Source organism: Mustela erminea, chromosome 6 (assembly GCF_009829155.1).
Source record: "Mustela erminea isolate mMusErm1 chromosome 6, mMusErm1.Pri, whole genome shotgun sequence".
Classification (NCBI taxonomy): Eukaryota; Metazoa; Chordata; class Mammalia; order Carnivora; family Mustelidae; genus Mustela; species Mustela erminea.
This window is the reverse complement of record NC_045619.1, coordinates 54,450,089-54,473,137: the sequence shown is the minus strand read 5'-3', so window position 1 is coordinate 54,473,137 and position 23,049 is coordinate 54,450,089. Positions and strand designations below refer to the sequence as shown.

Sequence of the window (23,049 nt, the reverse complement as noted above, 5' to 3'; positions counted from 1 at the left end):
ACCAGGGAAGACTTTTGCTAACCAAAAGCAAAATAAAGTTTGCGGACATCTATAATATATCTATCTACAAGTTTACATATATGTGTGTATGTGTGTGTATACGTATGTATGTATAGACACCAGTTCTCTTCAGAAAGAGCGAACTGGGTTTTGGGAGATGTAATTTCATATATGTGCTGACCATACAGTTAAAAGTGATGGACCTGAAGAATCTGTGGCCCAGTAAGCAAGAAGCTAGTTTCCTTGGAGGATAGTTCGGAACTGAATAAAAGGAGAAGGATGGGGTGGGAGAAAGATTTTTATGGTATATCACTTTAGTTTTTTTTTCTTTTTAGTTTCAAAACTTATAAATATATATTATATATATAAAAATATATATTTATATATTTATTATAATATTTAATGTCATTAAATATTATTATATTTAATATTAAATATATTAAAATATATATTATATATATTACATATATATAAAAATATAAAAAATATTTTTTTTTAAAGAGAGAGACACAGATGATGGCTTGGTTCTGAAACTCCCTTTAATCTACATACTAGTAGGAATGAATGCCTGTGTCTGTCTAAATATAATGACCAGAGGAAGATCCAATTAAAAAATAAGGGATACACACACAATAAAATTAAACCTGCTTAGGAGTATAGGGGACGTAGATCAATCCTGCCGGCCACAAATGCTCACACAGGTGCTGGGAACGGTGAATTTGAGCATTGGAGCGGGGGTCTTGGGTAGGAGGGGAAACTTTAAAATAATTTGAGAAACAATGGCATGAAGAGATAAGGCCATATTAGGGCTATATTTGCTGTACAATAAGAAAGACAAAAAAATGCTAGGAAAGAGCAAAGTTCTTCATACTTCAATATCAGGTAGATGGACAGAGATGAAAGGGTGACTCAAAAAGTTCCAGGTAGCCATGTACTTAATACCTAATGATTTTTTAAATTTAATTTAAAAAAAATTTTTATTCATTTATTTGATAGACAGAGACACAGAGAGAGGGGGAACACAAGCAGGGGGAGTGGGAGAGGGTGAAGCAGCCTCCCGGCAGAGCAGGGAGCCCAATGCGAGGGGCTTGATCCCACGATTCTGGGATCATGACCTGACCTGAAGGCAGAAGCTTAACAACTGAGCCACCCAGTAGCTCCCCTAATGACCTTTTGAGGGGCCTTAAAATTATCTGCATGCTCCGTTTTATTTTTTTCAGAATAACTCCATTCTTGGGAATTATTCTCAGTGGTGCTCTGTGCATTCTCTGAGGGCCAAGCAAAGGAGTGGACAGCTGTGTGGCCTGGGAGATGAGAGGGGCATGGCACGAATACTACTGGAATGCAGTCTCAGTGACAAGCTGTGTGGTAAGGGCAGACACCAGAGATGCCTATCTTCTGATTCCAGGATGACAGAGACTAAGGTCTGCATAGATTCCAGAAGGAAGATGAGTTGACTACTGGTAGAAATGAAGACAGTGTCCATAAAGGAATGGGCACCAGGGGTCATTGTCTTTGAAGAGGGACAAGTGCCAATCAGAGATCCAGAGGCTACATCCTTCATCCTACATCACCTCAGCAGGAAAAATGAGAGATAAGACACAGAGCACACCTGATAGACTGAGATGTGGGGACACTGGGGTTTCTGATTAGAGAGCTGCTCCCAATAATGGTTCCATTGTATGGAAGTGGAGGGGAAGAAGGAAGGGATAATTATTTCAGGAATGAGGAGCTGAGGACTGGTGGGTAGGGGAAGTTGTGTGGATGTGAGATTGGGGTTCTTCTGCAATCTCTCCTCTCCCTGCCTGATTTCCTACCCAGTTGTCCGGGAGCAGCAGTACGAGATTATCATCATCCCAACCATCCTGGTTGGCATCTTCCTTATCCTTCTTGCCGTCATCCTGTGGCTTTTTATCAGAGGTCAAAGAGCTCAGCAACAGTCTCCTGGACTCCGAGGTAAAACTCAAACTGGGGCTGGGAGGAGGGCCAGGGAAGATGGAGATTACAAAAAGGAAGACCCAAGTCTCAGTAAGCCCAAGTCTAGAAGGTGAGGTCCTTGCTATGGGAGAAGAAGTATGGGTCCTGTCTCGTGGAGTTGAGGAAAGGTGAGCTATTCTCTAGGAATTCATGAGTAGAAACTCTGTAATGCTTGTTAGTTGAAACAACAGTGGGCAGAAGAGACTTCATGTGACTTGTTTCTATCTTTTTTGTCCTATTGCTCTATCAAATATTTGGCCATAGAAGTGTCTACATATTGGGGAGGAAGTTTAGTAGGTAAAGCCCTAGGCTTTTTTTTTTTTTTTTTAACCAGCCTTGAAAGATGATATTTTACTCCGTAATACATCCCAGCTCTGCTCTGTGTTCTGGACTGTACGATGAGAAGGGGTGGCCTTTATAGCAGTCTTTGGAGCATTAAGTAGGAGACAATGTCCTGTTCTGATGTACCACTGGGTGTACCACTGGGTGTATAATGAAAATGAATTAGTTTACATGAAATTATGAGTAAAAAGAAGAAAAAAAAAATCCTGACAGGGATCAGAAACTGTTTGGTGGCTGTTCCCTATTCCCTCTCTAAATGGGAATTGGGTGATGGGCATTAAGGAGGGCACTTGATGTCATGAACACTGGGTATTATAAGCAACTAATGAATCACCAGATTCTACCCTTGAAACTAATAATGGACTCTATGGGAACTAAATTGAATTTCAATAAAAATTTAAGAAATTAACCCAATTCTCTTCTAATTCATTTACAGAAAAACTTCTCAGAGAAGTGGTCTAACTTCACTCCCATGACTTCTACTTGTCACATTCTCTTTCGAACATACTAAAATAAGGCTTTTATCCCCACCACTCCACCAAAACAGTTCTTTCTGAGATTGCCAATGACAGCTATAACTGAGTCCTCTTCTCAACCTGTCAAAAGCATTTGGAACAAATTTGCACCTTCTCCTTCTTGAAACACTCTTTTCCTTTTAAATCTATAGTCACTCCCTTAATGGTCTCATTTTCAGTCTTACGGATTCAAACACTTTCTCTCTTCTAATTGTAGTCCCCCCAAACTTCAGATTCCTATGTTCAACAACTAATTTCACAGTTTGGATCCAATACACATCTCGTATGTAATATGCCCCACAGCAAAGGTCCTGAAATTCCCTCAGAAATGTCCTCTGATTTTCGATGTGTTCAGTTTAAAATCTTGCAGATGTCCTTGACTCCTTTTTCTCTCATGCTTTGTATCCAATCCATTAGCAAATCCTGTTAACTCTTATCTTCAAAAGAAATGCAAGCCTCTCTCATGTCTCATAGATCACTGCAATACACTTCTAACTGGTTTCCCTCATTCTCTTCCTATCCCTTCATCCACTGTTCTCCACAGAGCAGCAGAATGATTCTTTTTTTTTTTTTTAAAGATTTTTATTTATTTATTTGACAGAGAGAAATCACAAGTAGATGGAGAGGCAGGCAGAGAGAGAGAGAGGGAAGCAGGCTCTCCGCCGAGCAGAGAGCCCGATGCGGGACCCTATCCCAGGACGCTGAGATCATGACCTGAGCCGAAGGCTGCGGCTTAAACCACTGAGCCACCCAGGCGCCCCCAGAATGATTCTTTTAAGGCCTAAATCAGTCCTGGCCATTCTCTGCTTGGAATAAAATGTAGTATTTTTTAGAATAAAAAAAGACAAAATTCTTTCAAGGCCTTCTAGAATCTGGGCCCACTCAGGCCTCATCTCATGTAATTCTCCAATTATCCCACATGGCTCCAGCTGTACTAATTTCATTCCTCTTCCTCAGATATGCCAAGCATGTTTCTTCCTCAATACATCTGCTCTTCCTGTTCCCTCTGTCTGTAATATCCTTCCTGATACCAGTGTGGTTTGGTCTCTAATTGCTTCCAGGCACTTCTCAAATGTCATCCCATCAGAAAAGCCTGTCCTGGCCTTGAAATACAGAATGGCATCACAGATAGCCTCTGATTCTCCTGTTTTCCTTTATAGCACTCATCCCTGGTATGATATTATCTACTTCCTCTAGCCTACCACAAGAAAGTAATCATAAGAATCTGGACTTTGCCTATTCCCAACACCTAGAATAGTTCCTGGCATGCAGGATGTGGTTGGTATCTGTCACATAAATGGGTAGATTAATGAGTGAATGGTGGTTTAATGAGAAGAATGAATTTCTCTTTCCAACGGAGAAAAATTGACTAAGAAAAAGGGAAAGTACCAAAATTTTTTTTTTTTTTTTTTTTTTTTTTGGCTAAGACTCTAGGAAATACGTAATTAATTTGACTTTGGGGACATCTTAAGGGAGGAAGAATAACCATGCCTTCGAGTTGATTGACATAAGCATTAGTCCCTCGTGGTAGTTACCATCACTTTATAGATATCAGCGGTTTGAGTACCTATTGAGGAGCGTCTTAAATTGTTTCTATACTAATGCTGAGCTGTAATCCTGAGAAAGGTAGAAAGAAAATGACATTACCACTTTTCAGAGGTCCATCTTGAGTTGTCTTAGAAGTAGTAGGGTTATTATAAATGTTTTCCAAGGTTCGTGTTGATGCTGGTTCACACAAGGTAACACCACATCGCGTAGAGAGAAAATTGCTAAAGGAATTTCCTTGTTGTCTGTCTGTGTGTTCCAGGCTCTGCTCTCCTGGAGCCCCTAGGGTAGGGTAAAGATGACTAGTATCATCTCTTTGTTCTAGGCATTGGCCCTGTGCCTCCATCTAGGGGCCTAAGCTGGGAGGCGGCAGGGCATGGAGGAAGTGTGTTTGTGCCACTTAAAGAGACCTCCGTGGAGAGCCTCCTACGGACTACCACTCATGCTCTGGCTAAGCTGCAGGTGCCCCGGGAGCAACTCTCTGAAGTTCTGGAGCAGATCCACAATGGTAGTTGTGGAACCATCTACCGAACCAAGATGTACACGGGGGACCCTGCTAAGCCAAAGAGTGTTGTCCTCAAGGCTTTGGAAGGTAAAAGGAGAAGTGTTTGACTTCCCTATCTCTTTTTTAATTTCCCACAGTGAGCCCCCAGCCCTGAATGCTGACAAGCTTATGGACATTAAGATGTTAATCAACGGATAGCTGTGATCACAGTTGTGTGCAGAGGAAGAAAAGGATAGAAAGTGAAAACTGGAGGCAGAAATATTTTTCTTGGGGTCTTTTCCTAGCTCAGTGTTGCCTATGGAGGCTGCTGGAACTGATTTTTTCATACTGAATCTTAGTGCATGAGGATTTTGAGGTGCTTCCTTCATTTGTCTGCACTATCACTTTCCCTAATATTGTTTCCTTCCTTCCTTCCCCACTTCCTTTCTCTCTCTTTATATGGACCAGTAGTAATGGATACATAAAACAGAACAAGAATAAGATAAGCAAGAATACTAATTGAAAGGCCTAGGCAGTGATAATATTTGAAAGTGAACACTTGTCTATTTAGGCAGATGAAAGTCTATCCAGTTCTAAAGCCTATGATTGTTTGCTTTGACAAAAAAATCAGTGATATTGAGAATTATCTTCTAATTAGTTCCCCTTTCTCTTTACCTTTTGTCAGTATTTCTTCTCCTGTGGAGTCTTGAAAATTACCATAGTCTTCCCTCATACCTCCCGTTGTATTGATCATGTTCTGACCACTTCCCATGGCTCATCTGTCCTTCACAGAACCGACTGGGCTCCAGGAGGTACAGGATTTCTTAGGGCGGGTCCAATTCTATCAGTACCTGGGGAAGCACAGGAACCTGGTGCAGCTGGAAGGCTGCTGCACGGAGAAGCTGCCGCTCTATATGGTGCTGGAGGATGTGGCCCAAGGGGACCTGCTCAGCTTTCTCTGGACCTGTCGGCGGGTGAGCAGCAGGGTAGAGGTGTTGGGAAGGAAAGGCTTGACCTGGCTGATGAGCTGTTCACATGTCAAGTAGCCTGGCCAATGACAAAGCAGAAAGATCTTATAGCAACATAATAGTGATTGAGTATTACCATCCAATAGAACTTTTTACGATGACAGAAAAATTCTCTTATCTTCTCTGTTCAAAATGGTAGCCACTAATCACATTTGAAGCCCCTGAAATGTGGCTGATGTGATTGAGAGACTGAATTTTTAAAATTTTATTTAATTTTAAATGATAAACACTTAAATAGCCACATGGGGCTAATGGCTATCATATTGGATAGTGCAGATTTGGAGTATGAACTTTGCACTTTATATCCTACGAGCTATGTGACTTTGGGCAAGTCGCCCCTCTGAGCCTGAGTTTTCTGCACCTGTAAAATGGGAATAATAATAAGTTATTATTAAAGTTAACAGAAATTATGTATGTAAAAACTATTGTTAGTATGGATTGTAATTTTACTGCTGTTAGTCTTAAATGTGTCTTCTGTTCTATACCATCACTCCAATGTGCCAGGGTCGACAAGGAGAAATCCATCCTGAAAGTTACTGTACTTCATATTCATATTCAAATTTGTATTTAAACAAATTTAAATGTTCAGAAATTTCCAGAGTAAAGTGCAAGTCCTTTTCCTTGCCGTTTTTCTGCTTCTCTACATATTCCTCTATCTGAAGTACTGCATGTTTCCCTAGTTATTTCCTCACTTACAAGTTTAATATTAACCAAGCCTCCTCCAAAGACTGATGACTTTACTACTAAATGTGTATGATAAAGGGACCCTGTTAATACCTTACATCTGGTGGTGCAAATAGGACAATGTGCAAGTCTTGAGGCATTAAAACCTTTGTAAGAGGTTATTCGTCCGTAACTTGTTCTCTGCTCTAATTTCGCTATTCTGTTTTTCAAAACGATTATGCTTCTCTATTTTAGACCATCTACACATGCTTCTCGCATTACACCAAATGTCTCCCCTTTCCTTTTTTTACTTTTTTGCATAGTCATTGTCCGCTCATCCTTCAGATCTTTTTTTGTCACCATCATCTGCTCTCTTTTCCATGTCCTTCATGGAGCTTATAGATATGTAACCATATGTTTATATATGGTTATATACTTTGAGTTCCAGAAGGCAGCAGACGTGTTAAATTACTCACTCTTGTGTTCTGAGTTCCTAAGATGGAACCTGGCACATAGTAGGCATTCAGTAATGTGCTGAGTTAATGTGCTTAATTAATCACACACATACACAGTGCCCCAGGAAAACTGTTGCTTTATCCAGGGGACAGTCTTATGCATATCGGACTTTCTTAACTGCTATTCTGTTATTCCTTCCTTCTGTTGTTTATCTACACTCTTTATTGTTTATCTAAGTTGATATATCATTGTACTTCTTTGCGTATCTGAGAATCTCTCATATTAACCTCTCCTTGAATCTTCATCCTTATGTTTTTGTATCTTTTCCTTAGCCTTGACATCTGAATTTAAGAATATCTCTGCCCTTATTTTATTTTTTCAAATCTGTTCATGTCATTTTGATATCATGTTTTTTCTTTGTCTCTTTAGGATGTAATGACCATGGATGGCCTTCTCTATGATCTCACAGAAAAACAAGTCTATCACATTGGGAGGCAGGTCCTCTTGGCTTTGGTAAGGCTTGGCAAAGTGACAACAGTTGGTATGGATTTTTCTTGTTAGCCTGATATTTGACATCATATTTCTCATACTTATATTTCCAAATGGTATATAGATGATTAAGAAAACTGGATGGAAGTTAAGGGGCAGAAACTCAAGCACTGATAAATTGTTTTCAGTTCTTTCTTTATGAAATTATTTAGATAATATACCACAGGATTGGTAATTCTAGGCAGAAAGTCGTAGGGTTTGTAGAAGGAACAGGAAGGATTTTAAAAGGTGGTCAACAACCAGGGCCAAGAACTATATGCTTGACACTCTTACTTCCCCATATATACTAATATTAAGATATGTAAAATGAAAAAAAAAGATATGTAAAATGGCAAATAGTGAGCGAGTTGGGAAAAGAAACCAAATGGGTGAAACGCTACAGAGCTAAAAGAAGCGCACAATTTTATGCCTGAAAAACCAGAAAGACAAGTTCAGAACATGTTTGGCTGGAGACATGCTTTGATGCTGAATGTGATAGGAAATACACATACTTTAAAAAGAACAACAAACAAATGGAAAAGAAGAAATAAAAAGGGGCAACAGTGAGATCAAGCCTTCATTCTAAACCAACTTAATTAAATAAAGAGGTAAGAGAAAAATAGGATTTAAAGGGTTTAAGAGAAAAAATAATGTACCTTTACCAGAATTAGGAAATTTAGATGACTATTTCTATGAAGTTATTTAGATAACTGTGCTTAAAATTAGCATTTACTATACAGAAAATCAGGCTCTGTGAAACTACTATTTTAGGTAGTTGATATATCTTGCCTCCTTGAGGTGTGAAATGTATCAGGGATCTAAATGGAATCTGGGAAAGCTTAGAAAAGAAGCCGTGAGGTGAGAAGGAGGAGTAGTTAACAGTGGAAGTTCCCATGGCATAGGAGAGAGCACATCGTAGAAATGAATATTATCCACAGAGGTTGGAGGGCCTAGTTAGTTTGCGCCCCTGATAAAGTTAGGGTGTCAATATATAGCCTATCTCATATTCTGAGCCACAATTGCAGTGGTTCCCCAAAAGGATACACTGATCATGGGTCTGGGTTACTAGTTACAAGGCATTGTCATGCTATTTTTTTTCTTACTTGGACAACCTCAAAGTCACTACATTCTTTAATTCTTCTCATGACAGTATAATCTCTTTGTCCTAAAACCTCACCTCACCAGGGACAGAAAGCTGCTAGGTACTGTTTTCTTTAACATCAGTGACTGGAAATGACCATCTTAACCTTTTATGTATGTATGTATGTATGTATGTTATTCTTGTTTAGCAGTCATAGACCTCAATCTCTAGCTCTTTGGTCATGTACAGCTTTTCAGGTTCTTACACCTTGAATAGCCTCCTGTTTGGGGAAATGATTGCAGCAAATCCGTGCCATCCAGGCGCAATGGCTTTCAAATGCTTTGGCTGTGCTAGAATCATTGTGATACTTCTTAAAAATAGAGATTACCAGGTCCTTCTTCCTAGATTTTGGTTAGGTAAACCTGGGCCAAAAATCATATGTTTTAAAAAAGCTCTCAGGAAATTCTGATTTGTAAGCTGGCTAGAGAATTATTAGCAGAATTTGTAGTACTTCCTATGAATTAGAATACCCAGATCTGTTCACTACCACTTGAAACTGCGTGACCTTATGTAATTATTTAGATTTATCTGAAAGATACTTCCCTAACTCATCTGACCTACTTATTTTAGGGGCAGAATGAGATGATACAAAGCTCTGTATAAATTCAGTATTATAACACTCAATTTCACTTTGTATGTATTACCTTATTTGCAGGACTGCTGCTAGATACTTGAAACCTGTTTCCTTTTCCAGGATCTAGCTGGAACCCATCCAAGAGAAATGTAAACTCAGGCAGGGGTCAGACCTTGACACAGAATGAGTGATCATACGGTCCAAACCCAGTATTAATGCTATTTGGATTATTTGCTCAGTTTGGTAATCCTAACCATAATGCAAAAATGTCTGATCCATTATGGTAATTTGGAAGTAATCTGTCATTATCAACAAGACTTGTTCAAAGTTGAAAAGTCGTCTTTTTGAGGATTCCTAGGACTGCTTCTCCTTGTCTTTGACTGGAGCCATGACCTCAGACAGCTTATCCATTTTTGATCTTATGCTGACAGGAATTTCTCCAGGATAAGCATCTGTTCCATGGGGATGTAGCAGCTAGGAATATCCTGATCCAAAGTGATCTTACTGCCAAGCTCTGTGGACTGGGCCTGGCTTATGAAGTCCATGCCCGAGGGGCCATCCCAGCTACTCACTCTGTACCTCTCAAGTGGCTTGCCCCAGAACGGCTTCTGCTGAGACCAGCTGGCATCAGAGGAGATGTGTACGGTTTGTTCCTGCCCTTTGGACTTCTTCCCTTCTTGACCTAGGTGTCCTTCAGTTCCTGACCATGACTACATCTGTTGTCAATTATGTCTACCTGTGAAATCTCTACTAAGAAGTCAGACAGACTCTCCAGGAGAAATGTGTGTTTTGTGACAGAGCTCATACTTGGCCTCTGACTGCAATCTTTTCTACTGCCTTTTAAAGTATTCCTTCTGTATTAGATTAGCAGTTTTAATTAGGAAAGAGAAAAGAAATGTGAAAAGGTTCTTCATACCAATATCCAAGGACTTAATCTAGTAGAGTCCCTCTTCTCTGAAGGAGGTGGGTCCACTTAATCAAAAGTTCCTTTAAATCAGGAATTATTAAAATGAAAAGAAAATACATATTTATTGATTGATCTTTTGAGGGAAGGCCAAAGCCTTTTTTAGAGAATTGATCTGCTAAATGAAGTTATATATTGTACTTTGTGTATAAATAGCATCCATAACACATTAATTTTGAGGTTCAGCTTGGGATGATTCTGAGTGAAAAATCTGAAAAAAAATGGTAAAGCAATTTGACTGCTGATGATTATTATTTTTTTCCAATTTTCTACTGTTGGCTCACCCACACAATTTGAAAACCCTTTCTTTTTAGCAGTGTATTTTTATAGTATACTTTCAAAGCATTCAGCCTAGTTTTCAGGAGCTAATACTTCTTTGCATTTATATTTAATTGGTTACATAATTACATTGATATATCTGATGGTATAGTACTGTAAAGAATAACAATTGACTTTAGGTAACCATATAATTCAGCAGCTTGGAGAAGCACATAGATGTAACATATAATATCTTACTAGCATGAATGTCATGAGAAGCAGAGGAAATTTAGAACATCAGTTAATATGGTCAGTCAATTAAGAGATTTCCATTGCTGCCTCACTGACATCTGCTTTTCAGTAGAGATCTGGGAATAATAAGCTTACCTGGGAAATATTGCTTGTTTAATGGTGATATTATAGAATAGTGAAATTAACATGTCTCAAGTCATATTGCTCTGACAAATATCTATTTCTGTTATGTGTAAGCTTGTTCTGTTAATGTTTTTCCTAGGTTTGGGCAGTTAGATCTATGGAGGAAATAGTAGATAAATGATAAACCTCACTGGGACTTGTGCTAAGAATAAAGGCTAGAATTTCAGCAGGGATGAATGGAGAGGATGAAAAAGATGCAGAAAGTAGTTTCTTTATGTTTGGGTAGATGTGTGTGTGTGTTTGCATAAACACACACACCCACAATTTAGCAATTGATAATAAACATCCATTAATGTGAAATATAGAAGAAAGGAGACATACAACCACTCTGCAAAGAGATTAGACTTGATGGGGATTGAACAGAAATACTTTTTAATGATTTCTAATTATGTTATGAGACACCTTCAGTTCCCCTGTTTGCCTTTATATGGTTCTTACGAAGGCCCTGATAGTTTAAGTACTCTCTTTAGGAAAGGAAGAAATAGAAATTAAGTAAATGGCTTTGTTTCTTTCACAGCTGGTCCTTTGGGATCCTGCTTTATGAGATGGTGACTCTAGGTAAGGAGCGTCCCTAAAGTAATGCCTGTATGCAAATATAAAGTATGTTTACTGGGATGGGGGATGACATATGCTATGGGAAGAGGTTTCAGTATGATCTCTGAGGTTTGAACTGGGCCGACATGAAATCCCTTTACTCCTTTTAACTTTATTTGCTTTCATTTTCTTTCTTTCCCTCGACACTTTACCAATTCCAAAAGAGGTTTGAAAATCCAAAGAATAATTCCAACAATAACTTTGCATGAACATAAATATGTTGTCCTTAAATTTATTAACCCATTTGATAGAGAAAATGCAGTACTCTCCCACATTTGGGGAGTGGAGGGCAGGTCTTATTTCTCACTTCTCTCTGTTACTTTTATAAAGACTCAACATTTCCCTAAATTACCAGTTTTTTCACCCTTCTAAACACTTCTTTTTAAACCCCCAAACTCTCTATACTACATTCTTACTTGATCACCGGGGAGCAACTATATTGTATCTAACATTTTTCCTTTGGCTCTACCATTTGCAGGCAGTTAGCCCAGGTGGATAAAGAGTCATCATGTTATAGTTCATATTATAGAGGACCTAAAGTTCCCTTGCTACTCTCATTTTTTCCCATACCAATAGGGGCACCACCATATCCTGAAGTCCCTCCTACGAGCATCTTACAATATCTCCAAAGAAGGAAGATCATGAAGAGACCCAGTAGTTGCACACATACCATGTAAGTGGCTTTTAGGGTCTACTCTTCTCTCATTACAACTCATTTTTGATCATCATCAACTGCGCCCTTTTATTTTTTTTTAATTTATTTTTTATTTTTTTTTAAAGATTTTATTTATTTATTTGACAGACAGAGATCACAAGTAGGCAGAGAGGCAGGCAGAGAGAGAGAGAGGAGGAAGCAGGCTCCCCGCCGAGCAGAGAGCCCGACGCGGGGCTTGATCCCAGAACCCTGGGATCATGACCCGAGCCGAAGGCAGAGGCTTTAATCCACTGAGCCACCCAGGCGCCCCCAACTGCGCCCTTTTAAAGTGGCTCAGATAATCCCTAGCTGCCCTTTATGTGCTAATATACAGCCTAATAGACTACATACAAACCTAGGTAGTAGCATACATCTGCTCATATGTCATACACATATATATGTATATGTGTGTGTATACACACATCCCCACAAAGTGTTGAGGCAACGACTGAAGACTATATTAGGAATCTAAGCTGATAAAATTTAGTTCTTCCAGAAGCTTCTAAAATAGGTAAGAAGTGGACCAGATCCAATGTAAATACAGTAGTGTTTTGCTTGTCTAAATGTCAGTATCAGAGACTGCCAGTCTCGGTTCTGATAGAGCTGCCATAAAATCCATTGCTCTAGTTACTCACTGGCTCTTATTTAGTATTTAACTTTTAAAAAATATTGACTATTTTTCCAGTTCTGAGCAAATTAGAAGCCAACAAGAAGAAGGTGGGTAGGAAGAAATTAGAAAGATGGGAGAAGGAGTATCTAATAATGTCAGCAGAAGGGGAACAGCTGATGAGCTAGTGCAGAGGCAGAAAATGGAAAAATTAAAAAGTAAATTGGAAGGGGAGGTGAACCATGAGAGACTATGGACTCTGAAAAACAATCTGGGGTGGGAGGTTGGGGGAACCAGGTGGTGGGTATTAGAGAGGGCACGGATTGCATGGAGCACTGGGTGTGGTGCAAAAACAATGAATACTGTTACGCTGAAAAAAAAATAAATAAATTAAAAAAAAGTATACACAGAGTTTTATAACCTATAATTTACAAAAAGGGAATTTTATAGACTATAAGAAAAGGTTAAAATATTTGTAAGGAGTCAGGGGAGAATATATTACTATAAGTTTCTGATAAAATTATTGCTATTTTTAAAATTCTTCAGCATTGAAAGGGTAAATTTCCATCACCAGAGTTCCTTACCAATAAAGTTACTGTATCGAGCAGAATATAAATGTTAAATATCAAAACTGTATGTGTGTATATATATATATATATATATACACACACACACAACACACACACACACACACAAGCATGGATACAGTATAATCATACTATCTGGGTATACTGGAATGATTATTGAAAAATATTTCTTATAGGTTTTTTTCTATGTGTAAAAATCTGTCCTTTATATTGGGAGGAGGGACAACCAATAAAGTAATTAGAAACTAAACTAGTCCTGCTATTTTACTGAACATCGTTTACTTATCTTAAAATAGGTATAATGATAATCCTACCTCAAAGTTACTGTGAGGGTAAAATAAAATAATGCATTTCAAGTTCTACTACCATGCCTTATAAATAAAATAAGTAAGTTCTTGCTAAATGTTTCCAAGTGTTATTAAATTAGCATCTTTTATACAGTCTCATTGTACAACAATAAAGAGTATGGGAGACTCCGTGTGAGCTGACGCTTATCATGGAAGGTTGCCTAGAAGAACTGAGATCTAAAACAAACCTGTAGGAAATGATGACCATCAACAGGATGCTCAAGGAACTGGGCATTAACATGAGCAAAGACAGAGTTAGATGGGGTGAAGAAAGATGGGGTGTTAACATCTAAGGGATAACAAGACACTGACATGTCTGGAGGAGAGGTGTTCAGTTAGGCAATGTTAGGTCTCTGAGGAAGAGAAGCTAGCAGGTAGGATGTCAGTTTTACATTGCAGACAGTGGGACACCACTGTGGGTCCCTTGAGAAGGATAAGACAACTGGATTGTAAACTGGATTGAAGAAAAGACAGCTTAAAGGTGGGTACGTACTTTAGATTAAGGCAATTTCTTGGAGAAACAAAGTAATAAAGGAGGTCAATGACCTGGATTAATGAAAGGAAACATCTAATTAATTAGATTATTCAAAATTTGTGTGAATCATATTATTCCATAGCTTCTTATTTTGTTGGCTGTGAGGTAACTTGTACTGGGAGATACCTTATAGCTATGGTCTGGCATGCTACAAGTTAGTAACATCTAAAGGATAAGAACACTTCAGTTCTCAGAGTTTTGGGCAATAGAATGAAAAAAAAAAACAACAACGACAACACTGTTCTGTCATACTGATTCTAGTTTGAGAAAACTTCATTCGTTCTTCTTATAAAAAGGACCCTGATAAGAAGATGGTATTAAGCGATTTAATACTAAGAGGAGGAGAGGGAATATTATTCTCCAGGGAGAACAGGAGAGGACAATGAGAAGGAGATGAAAACTGCAGAATTTGTTGCTCCTGTTGTTAAGGTTTGTAAGGAGAAGAGACACGTTCCTCAAACATCTGCCTTGTCAAGGAAGCCAGTTTCTCTTATCTCCTTTCAGGTATGGTCTTATGAAGTCTTGCTGGCGTTGGAATGAGGAGAGCCGCCCCTCACTGAGAGAGCTGCACTCACGCGTAGAAATCGCCACTCGAACCGCAGATGACAAAGCTGTGTTGCAAGTACCTGAGTTAGTGGTGCCTGAACTGTATGCAGCTGTGGCGGGAATCAGTGTGGACAGCCTCTCCTACAGCTACAGCATCCTCTAAAGATCCTGGGGAAAGAAACATTTATGGGTGATCACATGCTGTTGGGATGGATTCATCCAAGAATGGAGAATAGCTTTCTAGTGGGACATAAAGGGAGAAATAAGATATTCCCCTACACATTTCCCTAGATACCTGAAATGATGCTAGATGAGGCTCTACACTCCATTTTCCCTGGAGACTGAGAAGGAGAGTTTCATTTCTGCTGTCCCAACCCTGGAGTCCCAACCCTGGAGACCCATGGTAGATGAGGTGGATGGTCCCATTACAAAGCAAGTCTTAGAGATCTACAATGTTTGTCTGGCAATTGCACAAATAAGCTGGTCCTCCCACCACAGGCGGACGTCCACCTGAAGCATGCTTTTATCTAGATTATTTTAGGGTCCAGAGAAGTTGGAGTCAACTTAGGGAATAGAGAGTCAATAAAGAAGATGATGAAAAAGAAAATCAAAGGTTCTCTTTGTTCAAGAGTACAGACATGGACCAGGGTCATCCTTCAAACAGAGGGTGGAGGAAGGAGATGAAGTTCCTCAGCCCTGGTCTGTTCATGTAGGACTGGAGGAGGACCACGAAGGAAAACTTCCAAGTTTCTTTGTGGGTATAGATAAGGGAGAGATGGCTTCTTTTGATCTACGAGACAAGTGAACTCTGCTGGGACTACTTTTAACTAGAAGCTGGAGGGGTCCTTTCATGATTAACAACATTCATCAGTTATTGTTCATCAGACTTGCTTCCTGGTCCCCATAAAACTAGGGAAACTGAGCCAAGAGAGTCCATTAGGCTGTTAGGAATACACAGTTGACCCTTGAACAACATAGGTTTAAACTATGTGGGTCCACTTATACATGGAGTTTTTTTCTTGATAAAAACAGTGCAGGCTTATCAATGTATTTCTCTTCCTTATGATTTTTTTCTAGCTTACTTTATTATAAGAATACATTATGTAATATATAGAACATACAAAATATGTGTTGACTGTTTGTTTTTGGTAAGGTTTCTGGTCAACAGTGGCTATTACTAGTTAAGTTTTGGGGGAGTCAAAAGTCATACACAGATTTCTGACTGTGCAGGGGTCGGCACACTTAATTGCTGTGTTGTTCAATGTACTATGTACTATATGTGTGTTTAATAAGTAAGAAATGTGAAAGCCAAGAAAGAATGCTTAGTTGTCCAGAAGGTCTTTGAAAGGATTATAAAAGGGTGCAATCTGAGACAGAAGGATAGTAGTTTCTGATTCAATCATTTATTGATGTACTGTGAAGTTTATTTAGTTAAATTAATATTTATTGAGTAAAGGAGGATTTTTCTTGTACACAGCTGCCAAAATCTCTGCAATAGGGAGGATAAAAGTAAATAAACTAAAAAAGTAAATAAATGGAAGTTAATGTCAACAGAAAAATTCAAGAGACAGTCTACATTGTCAGAAAACGGATTCCTCATGTGTGAAGTGGGGATAATACCTACTCATAAGGTTGTTGTGAGGACTGAACAAGAATATACATTTGTAGAGTATTGGGCTCATATGTGCTCAATAAATGGTAGTTTCCTTCCTTTTTCCCTTCCTGTCTTAGAATCTTTCATCTCTTTTTCATATAAAATCTGCGGTAGCCAGAAAGAGAAGCTCAATGTGTCAGTCAGACTGCACAGAAGGACATACTGAAGGATGGCATGGTACAAGTACCACGTGACTAAAATCATGAGCTCATCATTTTTGTATGAGTTTCTAGATGATGCTAGTAGCCTCAAACAATTTAAAAATACTGAAAATAACAGGGTCATGACAATGTACTTGAACATGTGATCTATGGTTTTAAAGAACACTCTGGGTGCTTCGGGAGGGACACTGAAGGCTAATGTAGGAAAGATGATTGGCAGTTGACAATTCTGTAGAAGTTGGAATCCTTATGAGGTCATGATTAGTCATCCAGCTGAATAATGATTCTTGCCCCTGCAGAATACCACATGACGAGTAAGGATGCGAGTGAGTGTTAAGTTGCAATAGGGAGAAGGGAGGTAGAGGGCTTGGCACGCCATGATCAAGTCCTATGGAACCTCATTGTTGTCACTTGCCTGTTCATTTAAGTCAAATTTACAAAATATTTATGTATTAATTCAACTATTTAAAAAAAGGTGAGTGCTAGGTCCAACTGTGCAAGGCACTGTTCTAGGTGTTGGATAAAACCGAGAGCTTTCGATTACAGTCTAGAAAGTCAGAGACTTTAGGTATATCTTTGTGTGGTTATAATTACAAATTGTAAGTGCTATGAAGAAAACCTGTAGGATAGTAGAAAGAAATGTAAAATGACTCCCTGAAGAAATGGCATTCAAACGCAAACCTTAGGGGCAGGTAGGTAAACCTGACAAAGAGTGAGGAGAAGAGCCATCCGGGAGGGGAGTGGGGCTATAAGTATGTATGTATATCTGGGGCAAGGAAAAAGGCAGGATTTGTTTGAGGAACTGCAAGTAGGCAGTGGATGGGGGCATAGTGAGGTTAGGAGGAAAGTGGTGCGTAATTCATCAGAGCACCGCTCTTTCATACTGTATGTTAATAGTTGTTTTGGTAGGAGGGGAAGCAGCAGACAATTCCTATTTAAAATTTTTACCCTTAATTTTATTTGTATTTCTGAATATAGGTTTAGAAAAATGGATAAAATAATTGTTTATTCTAAGAAAACTGGGTTTTCCCCCCTCCCTCGGCCAGGCTTCCTCCAAAAGGGGGTTTATATTTTTGGCATTTTATCTGGACAGCCAATTCAGGCATTTCTGACCTAATGAGTGAAAAAGAGAATTAGAATATTTACCATTCAATTAACTTGAATCTGGGCTAGGATTTGTTTTATTGTTTTGATTCCACCCTCCTTCTTGTTTTTCCAGTTTATGTTTTATTGTTTAAAAAAGCCTCTAACAGCCAGGAACTGACCAAACACCCACCTAGATACAGAGTCTAATTGAAAGTTGAAAATGTAGTTTAACTTAGAATAGTCTGAACCAGTAGTTTCAAATGACGCTCATGCAGAACACTAGTGTTTTTCAGGGTGGATTAAGGTGTTATTAAAATTGAGTAACTTTTTTCTACCATTTTTAAAGAAAAAGTAAGGTAATGGATAGAATTTTCTTAACCTTGCTGTAATAATTTTTATTAAATTTTTTCTTTATCATAGCTCATTTAAAAAAGTATGGCAAATACAATGGAAACTGGGAGGATAGCCTACTATCCTTAATTTAGAGACTGTTTTTTTTCTTGTTTTGGAAATAAGAGTGAGTGGTCATGCTATGTGTTGGAAGCATATGATATTGTCATATACTGGAAAAATTATTAGTCTGAATACTGGAATTAAATATATCTTCATGTCATAATAATCTAGCAATAGTGCCTACCACATAGGAACATAGATCTGAGAAACAATGGTATGAAACTTTTGGTGTTTCTGCGTAATGGTATTTCTCTTATTAAAAATGTAATACCACTAAGTGGTTGAAAAGACATTTATTAATGTTCAAAATCCATAGAGAAGTCTATTTTATTTTTTTAAAGATTTTATTTATTGATTGATACATTTATTTATTTGAGAGTTTTATTTATTTGAAAGCAAGAGACTGCATGCATGTTTGCAGCAGAGGAGGCATAAAGGGAGAGGGACAAGCAGTCTCTGTGCTGATTGTGAAGCCCCACGCAGGGCTCCATGTGGGGCTCAATCCCATGACCCTGAAACCATGACCTGACCTGAAATTGGGTCAGAGGTTTAAGTGACTGAGCTACTTAGGCACCCCAAGAAGTCCGTTTTAGAAGAGAGAAGAGAAAGGTGGGTGAATGGCACACAAAGGCTGAAATAGACCATTTCATTCTGACATTAAAAGTTTTTTGATTACCTTAGAATGTTGTTTTAGATTATGTAATATTCTTGATTTATTACTCTGACCCATTTAATGGAATGAGATAGCCCTGGCAGCTTTTGTTCTGTAAATACAAATTCAAACTATTCAAAAGCTACTGATAAAGAAAACAAATGAAAACAACAACAACCAACAACAACACCTCTCCTCTTTAGTGGTTATCTCAGGAAATTCAGGACATAATTGTGAAAATTTTAAGTAAGAATGATTTGATAATTTTAAATAGGCAAAAGGCAAAAGAAATGTGTGAGGACAGAGCAGACTCGAGAGATCAAAAGAAGAGAGAATCTGAGATGCAGGAAAAATCAGAACATTTTAAAAATTAACACTTCTAAGAAATAATCATCTCTGACCATAGCCCTCTGACTTGATACATCACTGTGAAGCTGAAAGCAGTAAAGTTAATATATCAGGGGAAAATCATTATTCTATCAATGAATATTGTGTATTTGATTAAATCATTAAGCCTTAATTTTGGCTGGAGTTGGAAATAAAATGTGTATTTCTTAACTACTTCAGAAGGGTATTTTAAAGCTAATCACAGATAGGTTGCTTTGGCAAAGGCAGAAATAGTTCTTTATTTGGCTTCATTTAAGCTGCCCAAACATTTGTTTTAATAAATAAACTCTGGTGATCCCGGTAAGTATGCTCTAATTTGAACCCTACAGCAACTAAGATTGAGAGTTCTCAGTGTTCGAAAAATATTTTCACTATTTCCAGCCCAAGTAAAAGTATATGAAGTGGTTCTTAGGTAACTTCACTGTCCAACACAGTAGTCAAAACACACATGTAGCTAGTTAAATATTAATGTAAGTTCATACAAATGAAATAAAATTTTAAAAAAATTTTCACTTCCTGGTCTCATCACTCATATTTTAAGTGCTCAAGAGCCGTTCAGAACATTTCCACATCTCTGTTGTATAACATCCAAGAAAAGACCACAAACCACAAAAACTTTATCACTCTGCAATCCTTATCAGATAGAAGAGAGAGTGAGGCTTATTTTTTTCATATAGATAAAGGATTAAATACATAATAATTTCACATTTCATCCTAAAAAGAGATAAGGTTAGAGAGGATTAGTCTCTACCTCAGAAGGGGATAAAGACAGTAATTGGCCTATAGATAAATATCTTAACACTGTGCATTCCACACTCACTGCTTACATCGTAGTAAGTTCTGGTACCGGTAGCTCGCTCTCTTACATAAGCATGAACATGAACACTGGCATGTGTGCCAGAAATATGAAGGACATGCACTAGGGAATCTAAAGATAATGAGTCTCCCTTCCAAAAACAAACCAAATGGATTACTTCTTATATTTTCAGAGCTACTATGGGATATTGTAGCCAAATTTCTGTGGGTTTTTCTTGTAGTAAGTTCATCCCTGTTTGCCTGGGACTTTGCAGGTTTTAAAACTGAAAATTCCACATCCCAGGGAACTCCCTAATCCTGGTCGAACTGGAACAGTCACCTTAGTGGTAAGGGATAGTGCTTTATGTCTTTTGAATGTTTTCCATAATGGCAGAATAATCTTTATATATTAACATTTATGCAATGATCAATATAGATTGCTATATTGACAGTTATAGAAGTGTTAATATAGACTCCACATAATCTGGCCCAGTCTGCCTTTCTAGTTATTCTACTTGCATGAACCTTATCGTCTAACTATAGTGATTTCTTCGCTTTCCCAAATCACACACTTTCATAACACTGTGCCTTTTCTAAGGCTGTTTTCTGCCTGGAATTCTTTCCCTCCCTTTGAACATATACTGAACTTATTCAGTGAGGTCTAATTCAAAATGTACCCCTTGTCACAAACCTTTCTTGATACTTCCCTTTCTACAGTTTCCCCCATTCCCCAATAAAATGACTTGCTGCTTCTGCTGTCCTACCAGCATTTTAAAAATATTCTTTCTTTCCTTTACTTAACAATTGATAATTTATTAAAATGGCTGATTTAAGCATCTGCATTGGTGACTTCAACCTCACCTCCCAGCTCAATAATGATGGATGTAATCTGCTTAACAATTTCAGGAGGACTGTGCAAATCAAGGAGTATCCTGTGGATCCTTAGCTGAAAATGATCCCAAGTCTTAGACATTTTTCTTGTAGTGATTCTCAAAGCCTTGACAGGCATCTGAACTGGTCCTTCCACTTTGACATTCTTTTCCTCAAGTCAGCGCATACCTTCTCCAAAAATTTATCTTGTGGCTGGTTAGAGGAATTCTTTTTTTTTTTTTTTAAATTTTTTTCATTTATTTATTTTCAGCATAACAGTATAATTATTTTTTCACCACACCCAGTGCTCCATGCAATCCGTGCCCTCTATAATACCCACCACCTGGTAACCCGACCTCCCACCCCCCTGCCACTTCACACCCCTCAGATTGATTCTTAAGTGAATTGCTACCTCTGATTCTATGGGTATCTTCCTAGAGTCTTTAAAAAAAGTCATGGCTGCAGTGTGGCTTCCTGACTGACTTGTTCCTCTGTGAGAGGGGAACAGTGGTGAGTCAAGAGCGGGAGCGGGATATCCAAAGCTCCACTGATGCTGTGACTGCATCTTCCTCAAGGAACTAAAAGTATTCTTTCTTCTAACATTTGCTTCATTACGTTAACATTTTTCTACTGTTTGCTTTCTTCTTTGGACTAAAAGTGTAAAGGGCTCTATCATTACCAGCGTCCATGCATTTCTGGCACATAAGAAATACCTGTTTTGGACCGCCTGGGTGGCTCAGGGGGTTAAAGCCTCCGCCTTCGGCTCAGGTTATGATCCCAGGATTCTGGGATCGAGCCCCGCATCCGGCTCTCTGCTTGGCCGGGAGCCTGCTTCCCTTCCTCTCTCTCTGCCTGTCTCTCTGCCTACTTGTGATCTCTGTCAAATAAATAAATAAAATTAAAAAAAAATGCCTGTTAAAATCATTAGGTGTTTTATAAATTTTAAAGCTTATTATATATTTATTATCTCATTTGGTCTTCTCAACAATTCTGGAGGTTCACAAAGTCGATTGCAGGACATTGTAGGATATTCATTTGGCTGGTGAACAAAAACGGATGTAGACAGTGAATAAGTAACCAAGGTTAGTAGATGGTGTAGTATGTGGTGGGAATGAATCCAGGTCTTCTGACTGACACTCTTCTAAATCTTGCTGAAGGTTAAAGGTCACCCAACAGAATTACTCTGCTGGTAAAAATGAAAAAAGGGTGATCAATAATATTTCAAAAGTAGACTTTGTATAAAAGTTCACCTAGTCTTTCTACTTCCGGAACCTTCAAAACCCATTCCACATTGCAGCGTTTCGTCATCTCCCCAATTTAATTCTTTCTGGTAAGAAACGTGGGTTGGGGCGCCTGAGTGGCTGAGTCCGTTGGGCCTCTGCTTTCAGCTCAAGTCATGATGGGGGGGGGGGGAGTCCACAATGGAGCCCCACATGGGGCTTCCTGCTCCGCGGGGAGTTTCTCTCTGCCCCTCTCCCTGCTCACACACTCTCTCTCAAATAAATAAAATCTTAAAAAAAGAAAAAAAAAAAAAAGAAGAAACGCGGGCTAAATCATTTGATCTTAAATCAAACTGTCAAACTCCATAGGCTACTAAAGATTAACCCTTACTGAATGATTCAAGTTTTACTATTAAGAGGAACTCTTAATGCCGTGACTGTCAGAGATCTTCAGTTCCAATGTGCCTTTCAAATTTCAGACCTCTTGTCTGATGGATTCTTTCTACCTCATCTCTATTCCAGGCTTCTAGCTGCCGGACAACTAGCAGTCACTGCCCAAAGGGGAAAGCTCCGGTCAGGAATCTAACTGGAGGCAAGGATGATATACCAGGTCAACCATTTTAATTCTGGGCTTTATCTTTCTCCTTCCACCAGTTAAAGGGGACCGAGGCCACACCCACCTCGTGAGGACAGGATGCCGCGAGAATGAGAGACCTGAAAAGTAAGCGACTTGAAAACCTTAATTCTAAACCCATAAAAAAATGCGCTCACATTTTCACACTTCTGTGTTTTACTAATATAATCTGACCTACTTAATTTTGGGGGGAAAAATGTTCTTCCAACCCCAGGAAAGCGAGATTCCTCTCGCCCTGGCGCCTCCAACCCTCTAGAATGGGAAACTACCTTCCCGCTTTCCTTTGGTGACCTGGGACCCGAAAGGCGCGCCCGCAG

The 23,049-nt window shown here is 38.7% G+C and overlaps 1 protein-coding gene across 11 annotated transcripts in view; it reads left to right on the top strand.

Moving 5' to 3' along the window:
* STYK1 (serine/threonine/tyrosine kinase 1) overlaps positions 1-15,849 on the top strand; it is a 40,580-nt gene extending 24,731 nt beyond the window's left edge. For all 11 annotated transcript variants that reach the window (XM_032347305.1, XM_032347302.1, XM_032347311.1 and 8 more), the window contains 9 exons: positions 1,221-1,368; positions 1,822-1,956; positions 4,705-4,971; positions 5,656-5,837; positions 7,440-7,523; positions 9,685-9,893; positions 11,428-11,468; positions 12,081-12,177; positions 14,779-15,849. In XM_032347305.1, coding sequence (XP_032203196.1) covers positions 1,323-1,368; positions 1,822-1,956; positions 4,705-4,971; positions 5,656-5,837; positions 7,440-7,523; positions 9,685-9,893; positions 11,428-11,468; positions 12,081-12,177; positions 14,779-14,983 — 1,266 coding nt within the window. In that variant the 5' untranslated portion in view covers positions 1,221-1,322 and the 3' untranslated portion in view covers positions 14,984-15,849. The remainder of the gene's footprint in view (positions 1-1,220; positions 1,369-1,821; positions 1,957-4,704; positions 4,972-5,655; positions 5,838-7,439; positions 7,524-9,684; positions 9,894-11,427; positions 11,469-12,080; positions 12,178-14,778) is intronic.
* The last annotated feature ends 7,200 nt before the right edge of the window (positions 15,850-23,049 follow it).